This window comes from Choloepus didactylus, chromosome 1 (genome assembly GCF_015220235.1).
Source record: "Choloepus didactylus isolate mChoDid1 chromosome 1, mChoDid1.pri, whole genome shotgun sequence".
Lineage (NCBI taxonomy): Eukaryota > Metazoa > Chordata > Mammalia > Pilosa > Megalonychidae > Choloepus > Choloepus didactylus.
In genome coordinates, this window is record NC_051307.1 from 159,877,645 (window position 1) to 159,890,716 (window position 13,072).

General features: G+C 36.1%; 1 protein-coding gene and 1 long non-coding RNA gene across 6 annotated transcripts in view; one reads left to right on the forward strand and one right to left on the reverse strand.

The window, feature by feature from the left end:
- Positions 1-10,404, reverse strand: part of LOC119540357 — a 30,408-nt gene extending 20,004 nt beyond the window's left edge. The window contains exon 1 of the long non-coding RNA XR_005218076.1: positions 10,355-10,404. This is a non-coding gene — a long non-coding RNA (uncharacterized LOC119540357). The remainder of the gene's footprint in view (positions 1-10,354) is intronic.
- Positions 1-13,072, forward strand: part of STAG1 (stromal antigen 1) — a 425,662-nt gene that overhangs the window by 312,979 nt on the left and 99,611 nt on the right. For all 5 annotated transcript variants that reach the window (XM_037844464.1, XM_037844439.1, XM_037844447.1 and 2 more), the window contains one exon: positions 5,388-5,495. In XM_037844464.1, coding sequence (XP_037700392.1) covers positions 5,388-5,495 — 108 coding nt within the window. The remainder of the gene's footprint in view (positions 1-5,387; positions 5,496-13,072) is intronic.

Sequence of the window (13,072 nt, forward strand, 5' to 3'; positions counted from 1 at the left end):
TTTTGTGTGTGTATTGTAGGTTTTTGATATATGATAAAAATTCCTTTGTGTTCTGAGTTTTCTTGGATTTTTTTTGGGTCATAATTGAAAAGATTTTTTTTTCTTTTATCCATTGATTGAATCCAAATTAAATTGATATATTTTTCTAATGGTAAATCATGTTTGCATTTCTAGAATAAATACTATTTGATCATGTTATATTTTATTTTGTTTTGTTTAAATAAAATGTATTTGATATTTTATTTAGGATTTTCACATCTATGTTCATGAGAAAGTTTGACATAATGTTTTTTCTTGTCCTAATCCAGCTTTGTAATCAAGGTTATGTTCTCTTTGTAAAATACCTTTGATAGTTTATGACCCTTTTTGTGTTCTAAAACAGTCTGTGAAAGGGTTTAATTCTTCCTTGAGACTTTGAAAGAATTCTCTTTTTAAAGCTGTGTCAGTTTCAAGTTTCATTTGTGGGACAGATCTTTGATTACCATTGCTATTTCCTTAATGGTTAGCTATCTGAATTAAGTTTTTCTCTTCTTCTGCCACTTTTGGCTGTTTATAAACTTATTAAAAGCTTGTCGATTTCATCTCAATTTTGAAATAATTATTTTGTAGTTCATGATAAAATAATCATATTGTAATCATATTCTATCATATAATTTTATCATCTAAAACTCTGCTATGTCTTTTGTTAATTCCTCTTTTTTTATTATCTATTTTATTTCTGTTCTTTTTTTCTTGATCAGCTAGATGTTTGTCCATCTTACTACTCTTTTCAAAGAACCAGCTTCTCATGTCAAACACTTGTCTCATTTGTTTCTTCTTTTCTGATAATTGTATTTAAAGTAATAAATAGACTTCTAGGTACTGCTTTACCTGTGTCCTAGAAATTTAGATATGTATTTTCGTATACATTCAATTACAAATATGTTGTGGTTACTTTTATGGTTTCTAGTTTAACTTTGGCTTGTTCACTCGTGCATTTTTGTTCTCCTCAGATATAACAAAAATTTTTAATCTGTCCTTTATATTGTATAATCTGAGAGCATATTGTAAGTGGTTTGGTAAATTATTGGAAGTTTCTAAAATATGTTTAAAAACATGCATCTCTTATCTGTACATTTACATATTTATATTCATGACTTTGTATTTATTTGCTGTCATTTTAGTGATCTGTGCCTTTGCTTAAGTTTTGTCTATTTGATCACTTACAAGAGGATGTATTAAAGTTTCCAACTACTATTAATGGCTTATCTTTACTCATAGGTACATCAGTTTTTGCTTTATTTCAGAGTATAGATAGGTACCTATGTATTCATCATTTTTACACCTGCTTTACATTAGTGTCCTTTTTATCCTTGTATAGCACTCTTCCTTATCATTTATGAAGATTTTTTCTCTTTAAATTTATTTTAAAATATTATGATCCCTGAGTTGTCTTATATTTTTCCTTGTAAACTTCACAGACATATCAGTATCCTTCAGTTGAACAAAAAAATACCTTAACAGTCCACCCACCAATGCATTTTGTTAGTATTGTCCAGAATTTGAGCTCTGTTTTGTTAAGGATAATTTTTTTTTCTTGTTTATAGTTTCAGTATGTGCTCATTTAGACAGTAGTAAGCCTTCTTTAGATATTTACTCTTCCCTTAGGTCCAGGGAACAGTAATTATCTCATAGACTCTTCCAGGATTATCTTTCCCTGCTGAAACATTTCTTAAAGAGTATTTTCAATCTTTCTGAGATCTATTTTGGCTAAAAAGTTTACTTTCACCATGACTTTAGAAGATAATTTGCCTGCTTTCAATAATCCATGCTTAGAGTTCTTTTCTGCATTTATGTTGGGGTAAAAAACGGACAGAACATATCTTATTTAAAAGATGCAATTGTGTCCCACTAGATATATCAGGTATCCTAATACATGGAGTACGTTGGTCCTTTTGTGGACGCCTCAGATCTTTCTCCCATCTAGGGGTTTATGACTACAGTTCTCTAGAATGGAGAGTGAGTCTATAGTATTTGCTTTGTGACTCAACCCCTGGTTTTCAGGTTTTCTCTGTTGGAGTCACTTGCCCTATAGGTAGTCCTGGTGGGCATAGTCTTTTTTGTTTTATTTTGTTTATTAACTATTTTTTTTAAGCACTTTCAAGCTTACTGACTCATTACAAAAAATAATACAGACCCCATAGAGAGAGAGAACTCTAACTTATCTCTATCTCCTAGATTCCCAGATCTACCAATTAGCATTTTGCACATTTGCTGTGTCATCCTAACTAGCTAGCTATCTATCCATCTATTAATCACTCCATTTTATGATCAGTTGAGTATAGGTTGTATACAACATGCTTCTTGAACACATAGCACTGCCATGTACATTTCTTAAGAACAAGGATATTTACGTATATAATCACCTGAAGTGCATTTCTCAAGTTCAAGAAATTTAACAGTGATATAAAGCTTAAAATTTATATGCCATTTTTTTAAGAGAATTTGTAGGTTGACAGAACAATCTTGCAGAAAATGTTTGTGTTGTCCAGTCCTATGTTTTGATTTTTTAAATTTTTTTCTAGTAACATGTATATAACCTAAAATGTTACTTTTTAACCACATTCAAATATATAATTTGATTGCTGTTTATTACATTCACAATGTTGTTGTTACTGTCAGAAAACATGGTCCTCAATAGTTAGGCCTGTCTGATCCTGCATCTAACAGAGAAACAAGTCTGTTTTAGAAGAACTGGAGGAAAATCTTTCCAAGACCAGTTTGAAGTAAGAAAGGTGCTTTGGCTTTTACAGCCCAAACAGATGAAGGAATGGCAGAGATCCAGAGGAAAGCAGAAAAAGAAAAAAAGGAAAAACTGAATAAAAGTCACAGGATTCATTAAAATTGAGTAATGGTTGCCTGCTTTATTCTTGTTTGGTCAGCATATTTTGTTATCTTATAGGCCTCCTCTTTTTCTTTCGCTGACCATTCATGTTCTGTTCTTGTTCTTCAAAGAGATGAAGGTGCTGTTTTAAGTAATTCATATGATTTATCTGGCTTTGTCCTATCTGCTTTGGACTGCAGTCTTATCTCTGCAGGCAAAGCTGGGGAACTCCCATTATTAACATAATTAGGAACAGAGAGTAAACTTTTGTGATTAGGCCACAGAAAGTCATGCTACCAAAGGCTTTTAGGCTTAAAATGAATCAAAAGTGCTTGAATGAAATGTTAAACATTTTCTAATTACCAAAGACTATACTAAGCATTTTCCCAATTATTTAACTATCATTGTGCTAACCAGCACCATTATGCATTGCAAAAACATTTGGTAAAGTTTCCTTCTTTTGGCAATTGTTGAATTAATGCCACTATGAAATCATTGTGAAAATATCTGTTCTTGTCCATGCTGTCACTTCTTTTGGGTATATATATACTTAGTAGTTATATTGCCAGGTCATGTGATACTTCTATACTGAACTTTCTGAGTAACCGCTAAAATGTCTTCCACAGCGGATTTTACATTCCCGCCAACACTGAATGAGTGTTCCTATTTCTCCACATCCTCTCCAACATTTGTTATTTTCCATTTTAAAAAAATATATATAGTAGCCATTCTAGTGAGTGGGATATAGTATCTCATCATGGTTTTGATTTGCATTTTCCTAATCGCTAATGATGTTAAACATCTTTTCAGGTGCCATTTATATATCTTCTTTGGAGAAATGTCTATTCATATCTTTTACCCATGTTTGTCTTCTTGTTTTTGAGTTAAAGCATTTCTTTATATATTCTGGATAGTAAATCTTTATGGGATATATAGCTTCCAAATATTTTCTTCCATTCTGTAGTTTGTCTTTTTACTTTCATGATAAAGTCCTATGATGCACAAAAGTTTTTAATTTTGATGAGGTCCCATTTATCTATTTTTTCTTTTGTTACTCATGCTTTGGTGTAAAGTCTAAGAAACCATTGCGCAATACAAGAGCCTGAAGATGCTTCCCTATGTTTTCTTCTGGGTTAGATTTATTCCTAGGTGTTTGATTCTTTTAGTTGTTATTGGAAATGGAATTTTTTCTTGATTTTCTCTTCAGATTGTTCAATTCTAGTGTATAGAAACTACTAATTTTTTCATTAGTGCTAGTAAGCTTTGTTGTATGTTTTTCAGGATTTTCTGCATTACAAGATCATGCCATCTGTAAATAGGGTAAATTTTATTTCTTTTTTCCAATTTGGATGCTGTTTATTTCTTTTCCTTACCAAATTGCTCTGACTAGAATTTCCAGTACAATGTTGAATAACAGTGTTGACATCCCTAATCTTAGGGAAAAAACCATCCATCTTTCACCGTGACTATGAAGTTAGCTGAGGATTTTTCATATTTGTCCTTTATCATGTTGAGAAAATTTCTTTCTATTCCTAGTTTTCTGAGTATTTTTATTTAGCACTTGGCCAGATATAGAATTCTCAATTGGCAGTTTTTTGCTTTTAGCACTTTAAATATGTCATTCCGCTGCCTTCTTTCCCCCATAGTTTCTGATGAGAAATAGGCAGTTAATCTTACTGAGTCTCCCTTATACATGACACTTTGCTTCTCTTAAAGCTTTCGGAATTCTCTCTTCATCTTTGGCATTTGATAGTTTGATTGTAATAGGCCACCAAGCATCTCCAGGTGTGAAGTCTAGGGAATGAGCCAGTAGCTCCTATAACTTTTCATGAACCCATGCAGCCCCAACTTTTTATATCTAGTTGCTGTTAATCTGAAATCATATCAAACCAGTTTAAACATGTAAATGGTCAGGAAATAGATGTGCCCTTTTTTGGGGGAAAAAAAAATAAGGTGCATTCTGGCTAAATAAGAAATGGCTCAAACTTTTAACAATACCTGTGTAGAAGGGTATATTGGTACAGAAATGGCTGTGATTGCTGCATCCATTTTATATAGGAGGAAGACTAAATAGTATTATAAATATGCTGGTAAAGTATTTAAAAGATACCATTCTGGAGTGAAGTGTTAAATAGCATTTTAATAATGATTTAACTCTTTCAGACAGATGCAAGTATTTCTCAGAACATACCAACAAAACCCCTCCTATGCACATTCAAAGGACTTGCGCTAATTTGGGCTTTTATATATCCCAGGGTATTTAAAAGTCATCATCTATGGGTGTATGCAGGAAGAATTGTAGACATTTTATTTTCTTGTTTGATCTGTATTTTCTGAATTCTATGTAATGATCAAGTATCTTTTATATTTAAAGGGAATTACTACTTTCAATTTAAGATAAAAAGGATGAAAATAAAATCAACATGCCTTTTTTGGGAGTTTGTAACTTCACAAAACTTAAATGAAAATGGAACTGAAAGTAAACACTTGTTTTGGTTCAGATGTTACTTTCTGAATTTTTCAGTGGAAGTGAAGAAGCCCTGTCAAATGAAGACTGTGAAAATGTTTACCACTTGGTGTACTCAGCACATCGCCCTGTTGCTGTGGCAGCTGGCGAGTTCCTTCACAAAAAGTGAGTTGGTTATCTTTGAAACTGGGTTAGCTCCATGTTTGTTTTTGTTCTGTTGTGGTTTTTTTTTTCTTGGTTTTTTTTTTTTTTTTTTTTTTTTTTGGATTAGTAGAAGAAAGTAATAGTGACTGAATATAGAGCCAGAAGTAGCCATTTCAAACTCTGGGGGGCTGTAATATCCTCACAGCCCATGTGCAGTGCACATCATGAATCACGTTCCTGAGAATGGTGTACCCTGTGACACATTCCTTTTTCCTGAAGTCTGAAAGGATGGTTCTCAGCTAGTGGTGTAAGTGGAGGTTAGAGAAGGGCATAATGTTTGTAAAATTATCCAGGTAATTGGTGCTTCATTCCATCAGTTTGGGTCTTTTATTTTCCCCTTTTAAAATTCTGAGTTCTTAGCTTACCGTCTTAACATCCGAAATTTAAATGTAAAGCAGAATCACCTTAAAAATGCTTCTCAGTTTTTCATTTTTCCCCATTATCTCCATTAGGATTTGGGAAATTATTTATTTAAATCAGTAATCCATGTTGATTCTGAAAATCTTATATACAGTTGCAGTTTAATTTTAAGCACTCATTTATTTTTTGGGAAAACATAGAGCCACTGAGAGTTTATGAATATTATTAAACATTCTTATGAAGTACGTTTTTGGTCATTGTCTTAGGTATGTGTTCCGTAATTTATTAAAAGATTAATTCATTTTTTTTAAAATTTTATTTTGAAATAAATTCAAACTTACAGGAACAGTTGCAAAAACAATACAGAACCCATACACAGAACTCCAGCATACCTTGACCCGGCTCCCCGATCCACCAACTTTAACATCCTGTCACACCATCATTTCTTTCTTTCTTTCCCTCCCTCCCTATCACCCATCATCTATTGCTCTATCTTCTGAACATGTGAGAGCAAGCTGCACACATCCTTGAACAAACAATATAATTCACATATACAATTCCCATGAACAAGAACATTCTTTTATGCAATTGCATTAAGCGCAGCTAAGAAGTTCCAGAAATTCAACATTGATACAAAGCTTATATTCTATATTTCCTTTTTTTTTTTTTCTTATGTCCCAACCATGTCCCTTTGAGTCTCCTCTCTCCATCCAGGATCATCCTTGGCATTTAATTGTCATTATCTATTTAGACTGTTTTTTTCTCTTTTCTTTTTTCTTTTTTTTTTTCATTTGTGGAAACATATATGCAGCCTAAATCTTCCCATTCGAACCCCTCCCTAGCATTCCATTAGTGGTATTAATCACATTTAGAATGTTGCAATGCTATCACCTTCCCACCATCCATTACTAGAAATTTCCCTTCACCCCAAACAGAAACCCTACACTCATTTCTTAACTCTCCATTGCCCCTTCCCCCACTTCTTGTAACCCATACTCTACTTTTCATCTCTATGGTCATATTCTCTAATACTTTCTTTGTGTTTACTGTGGGGCTTAAATTTAACCTCTTAAATCTATAACAATCTTGTTTTTCTTTGATACCTACTTAACTTCAATAGGACACATAAACCATGTTCTTATACTCCTCCATTCCCCCACCTTTATGTAGTTCTTGTCAAAAATTACATATTTTACATTGAGTCCAAAACCACTGATTTATCATTACAGTTTATGTATTTTAGATTCTGTAGGAAGTAAATAGTGGGGTTATAAATAAAAAATACAGTAGTATTGGTATTTATATTTACCATGTGACCTTTACTGGAAATCTTTATTTCTTCATGTGGTTTCAGTCAATTGTTTAGTGTCCCTTCCTTTCAGCCTGCTCAATTCCCTTTAGACTTTCTCATAGGACTGATCTACTGGGGATGAAGTCCCTCAGCTTTTGATTATCTGGGAATGTTTTCATCTCCCCCTCATTTTTACCCTCCAATTGTTTGTGAATTTTCTAAGTCTCTAAAAGTTATTGACTTCTATTTGTATTCCACTGTGGTCAGAGAATGTGCTTTGAATAACTTCAATTTTTTTTTTTTTTTTTTTTTTTAATTTATTGAGGCTTGTTTTATATCCCAGCCTATGGTCTATTCTGGAGAAAAATCCGTGATCACTAGAGAAGAATGTGTGTCCTGGTGATTTGGGATGTAACGTTCTATACATGTCTGTTAAATTTCTCTATATCTCTCTCTCCTTTCTTTGTTTCTCTGTCGGTAGGGCTCCCTTTAGTATCTGAAGTAGGGCAGGTCTTTTATTAGCAAAATCTCTCAGCATTTGTTTGTCTGTGAAAAATTTAAGCTCTCCCTCAAATCTGAAGGAGAGTTTTGCTGGATAAAGTATTCTTGGTTGGAAATTTTTCTCAGAATTTTAAATATGTCATGCCACCGCCTTCTCGCCTCCATGGTGGCCGCTGAGTAGTCACTACTTAGTCGTAAGTTGTTTCCTTTGTATGTGGTGAATTGCTTTTCTCTTGCTGCTTTCAGAACTTGCTCCTTCTCTTCAGTATTTGAGAGTCTGATCAGAATATGTCTCGGAGTGGGTTTATTTGGATTTATTCTATTTGGAGTTCACTGGGCATTTATGCTTTGTGTATTTATATTGTGTAGAAGGTTTGGGAAGTTTTCCCCAACAGTTTCTTTGAATACTCTTTCTAGATCTTTACCTTTCTCTTCCCCTTCTGGGACACCAATGAAACTTAAATTTGGACGTTTTATTTTATCTATCGTATCCCTGAGATCCGTTTCAATTTTTTCAATTTTTTCCTCATTCTTTCTTTTATTCTTTCATTTTCCATTCTGTGGTCTTCGAGGACACTGAGTCTTTGTTCAGCTTCCTCTAATCTTGTATTATGAATGTCCAGAGTCTTTTTAATTTGGCCTATAGTTTCTCAAATTTCCATAAGATCTTCTATTTTTTTTATTTACTCTTGCAATTTCTTCTTTATGCTCTTCTAGGGTCTTCTTTATGTCTTTTATATCCTGTGCCATGCTCTTCTTCATGTCCGTTATGTCCTGTGCCATGCTCTGGTTGTTTGTCTGTAGTTCTTTGATTAATTGTGCCAAGTACTGTGTGTCTTCTGATCTTTTGATTTGGGGGTTTGGGTTTGGGTTCTCCATATCGTCTGGTTTTATCATATGCTCTAAGATTTTCTGTTGTTTTTGGCCTCTTGGCATTTGCTTTACTTATAGGGTTCTTTCAGGATATAAAGAATACCAATCTCTAATTTGTCAGATCTACAGCTTGGTGGCATACACTTTCTCTAACTAACCAGCAGATGGTGTCGTGAGTCACCTATTCCCCTCAAGTCAGTTCTCCCCCACTTTGTGGTGTGTGGGGGTCTGATTCTTGTGGGGTTCAATTGGTGCACTAAGTTTGGGTGTGTTGTTGGTGCTGTCCACCCTGAATGTGGGGCGTGTGTCTGGGTGGTTAGGAAGGCAGGGCAGCTTTAATAGTCAAACCACCCAGGTGTTCCCAGAGAGTTAAGGCTGTTGCAAGAGTCTAAGCTTTCATTTCAGTCTTGCCATAGATTGTCTCTGCCGCTGACCCACAAGTCCTTGTTTTTGGTGTAGGGTCCCTGGGCTTTCTGAGCAGACCCCCCTTCTTAGCTGTGCTCTTCCAGGACCTCTGCTGAGGGAATGTTGTGCCACGTCACAAGTGTGCGCCAGCCTCCAGGGAAGCCGTGGGCTGCCGGGCCGTGCAGGGGCATTCCCAGCTTGCTTTAAAGATGGTTGAATGGGGCGTGTTAATTTCCCCCTTTTCGCACAGCTCCGTCTTCCCAGCTCCAGGACAATTAGCTGTGGGTGTACTAAAGACCACTGTCCACGGCCGATATTGTGGCGTGTGCGCAGTGCTTCAGGAATCACTCCCTGTCACACTGGGACCCTTGGCCCAGCTCTGGGCTATAGCTCCGGCCCGGGCAGGAGCGTCTCCAGCCTGCCAGGGAGATGGCTGCAAGGGGCATGGTTTCTTTCTTTTTGGCTCCCCCCTGCCCCCCTGGCCCAGGGTCAATCAGCAACAGGCTATTTTCCACGCCAGACATCGAGACTTGGCCCAGCCTGCTCCTGCCATGCTTCACTGCGCTGTTCTCACTGTCGTAACCACAGCTGCTCCTGGGTTTTTTGGTGTTTTTTTTTTAAAAAAAGAACTAGTCCATCTCCAAACACCAACCCATGGTTTCCCCACTCCGCAGCGCGGCTGCGGGACTTTCAGCCGGCTCACTAACTCGTTTCAGTATGCAGACTCCCAGTTTCACCAAATGCACGGTTCCTGTTGATTTAGCAGACGTTGTCCGGTTGGTGCGTAGCTAGAACTGGTGTTCTGGGTCACTTTCTGGGTTTTGTCTAGTATTTTTCATGGAGGTGTTTTTTTGCCCTGTCTCACCTAGCCGCCATCTTAGGTTCTCCTAATTCATTCTTAATATATAAACACATTCTTGGGATTTTTGTTTGTTTTTTGTTCATGGATTTGATTTTGTGGTATTGACTAGTGGCCAGTGAACCCAAAGGTCCATTACATACAGTAATTTGTGATTATGTTGAAGCACAAATATAACTTGTGTACTGGGCAATTGATGTGCATAGAAGATTAACTTTGCTAATGAGCAGGCCTGGCCCTCCTCCATCCAGCATCTGTATCTTAGTGCTGCAATAACAAATTATTGTCTACTCAGTCATACCTGCTAAGAGGAAAAAGTTTGTTTTTTTGTGAAAAATCTTTCATGCTAGGGCGTGGTGATGAAAGTGAAGGGAAGAAAGTCATGGTTTTTAGGCATGACTTTCAAAATAATATATTGAATTTGCCAGTGGCTCTAACATCTATGGCTAGTAGAATAGTGATATTTACATATTTATCTTGAGATAATGTCTGTCAGAAATATCAACAGTATGTACTGTGATTTTAACTTACCTTCCTTTTCCAGGGCTGTTATGCTCCAGTTATTCTCTCTTCTCTATTCAGGTTTTCAAAACTTTTTGCCTTTAGAGAGAATTTCTTGGTCCTGTAGTTTCAAAGAGAAAATAAACTAAAAAGGTTGATTGTCTAAAGAACAGAGGCCATAAACTGGGAACATTTGAGCCAAAACTTACCCTTAGATATATTTTATTTTTATAAGTTTGAAATCTTGTTAAAATTTTTAAAATTAGAATATTTTATGTAAAAACCGAGAAGATTATGCCTCCATTATTTGTTATTTCTTTGTGAAAATGAAGTCAATCCCTATGCAAATGAAAGATGTACTCCTTAAACTTCTTTAGGCCCCTACAGAAATTCATAATTTGAGAACTTGTGATTTTAATGATCTCTTTTAGTATTCTCCCACCATTCAATATAGTAATCTTTTACATTCTTAATAATTGAACTGTAGCATTCTCCTAGGAATTCCATGATTAAGTTTTATAAGTTTTAAAATAAGCACACAACACATCTGCCTGTTTTGTAAACTTACCATCTCAACAAACATCCCCAAAATAATGTCACACCTGAAATATTTTATTCTGTCACCTGTGAAGATAAAGAACACCCAAATGAGAACAAGCAAAGGCTATTTATTCCAAGCTTACTATATAGCAAGGGAGCCAGTCATCATCATTTGCATTTGGCAAAGACTCAAAGACAGGCCGTGAAATGGGAAAGGGGTAAGACTTCAGGTATGCCCTGTCTGAATCCTATTTTATTTTTGTTCTAAAGCCCTTTCAAAATGTTTTGTCAGGTTTTATAGTTCATATAAAAGGGCTATTTCACATTGTGATTTCTCTTTTCTAATTAGATCTCCATTTTCAGGTTTTTAACTCCACTGATAAATGAGACAAAGGGCTGGTATTACATTGGCACCTTCTTTAACTCACATAAGTTGTTAGAAGGTATTTTCTTGTCTGTTTCCAAAATCTATAGTTTCATCTTTTCTCTGTTTCCATTACTGAGTTATGGTCCATTCAGTTTTTATTGAAAATCTCTCAGGTATGGCTTAGGAGACTTTGCCCTACTTTTTAGGCCTCTTTTTGACCCTTGGGTTCATTGGGTCCCTCTCCGGGTCAGTCCTATCTGCCTTTTCCATCCAAGATTTGACTTCTGCGGTTCTGACTAATAAGTGTAAAAGTTCATGTAGGTCAGGCAAGCAAGAGTCAGATACTCCCAAAATAATTGTTAGTTCTTCTATGAGTATTTGTTGGTCTTATTTGGGTTTAGGGAAAAGTTTAATTATAGCTCTTAATTCAGCTCTGATCCAAGTTTTTAATTCTACAGCTTCTTGTATACCTGCTCATTGGAGACACGGATCTTTAGATGCAACTGGCATTTGGGGGTTTTAGAAGAGTTGGTGTGAAAAGGTAGCAGCTGTGGACAAGGGGCAAAGGAGAAGAATCAGCTTAGATGCAGAAGGAGAGACCGCAAAACAATAAGAGGGAAGAGGGATGGATGGATACAGGGAGGCAACTAAAGGACAAAGTTGGAGAATTTACTAGGGGAATGAGTCTAGTTTGTTGTTGCTTAAGTTTTTCTCGTTGCTCATTAGTGCTTTCCAAAGAATCTTTCAGTAAAGAAGTTTTTTACTCAAAATTTTGTTTCAGGTCCTCTGCATATTAATTAAAAACTGCTGCCCATTGGGCCTAAGATTTCTATTCCCTCTCTTTTCAAACTTACCTCCCAAATGAATAATTTTCTTCAAGTCACATGTTCCCCAGAGTGGCAACTGAAGGACCAACTTATTGTTTGTGAACTTTTGCCATTTAGAAAGATAGTCTTAAGAATTAGGATCATACTGAAAGTATATATAAGAATGAATGAGGAGAGAATTTAGACTTAGATGATCCTATGAGAGCTTTCATCGGTCAGACAAAATGTAATGCATTTGTACCTCATGTCTTCAAGTCCCCAGCCTGATGGTTGGCCACTTCTGTACCAGACCTGGGAGTCATGAGCAGGCAGAAAACCAGAGAGAACAGTCCCTCTGGATCAAGCCAAGCTCTCAGGAGAGAAAATCAAGGTGGAGGGAGAATCTCAGCCACTTTTATTGATGACCCAGAGCAGAGTTTCTCCAAGTGGACACCTATTTGATGAGAACTGCAAACTCATTGGCCTGTGAGGTCAGCTCTAACAACAGGTTTATCAGCCTGTGCCTTTATTGTACCCTATGATTCTCCTTATTATAAGAAACACTTTTAGACAGCACAAAAGAAAACAGTAACACAGAAGACAGCAAAAAATATTGAAAAGGCATGGCCCAATTCCACCAAGAATGCCAAACAAATGGGAACTAATGATAAAATCCGGGTACCAAACTTAGAGGAACTCATCACAAAGAAAACAGTTTAGATCCAGTGATGACTTACCACACTGGTATGGACTCACCAAGCTGTGAACAGCAAGACACAAGGAACCTCTGTGGGTACTGCACCTGGTCAAAGGCTGGGGTCTATGGTGACAGGCAGTGCAGACTGGATCTCCGTGGGACCTCCACTTAACTTTGAAAATAAATAAATGACACCCAAATGAGAACAACATTCTGAGCATGCTATAGCTAGGGAGTCGGCCACCATTTGGAGAAACTCGCAGGCTGGCAAGGAATATGAAAGCTTTACATTGGACAAAAGGAGGACTTCAGGTATGCCCTGATTGAAAGCTGGCATA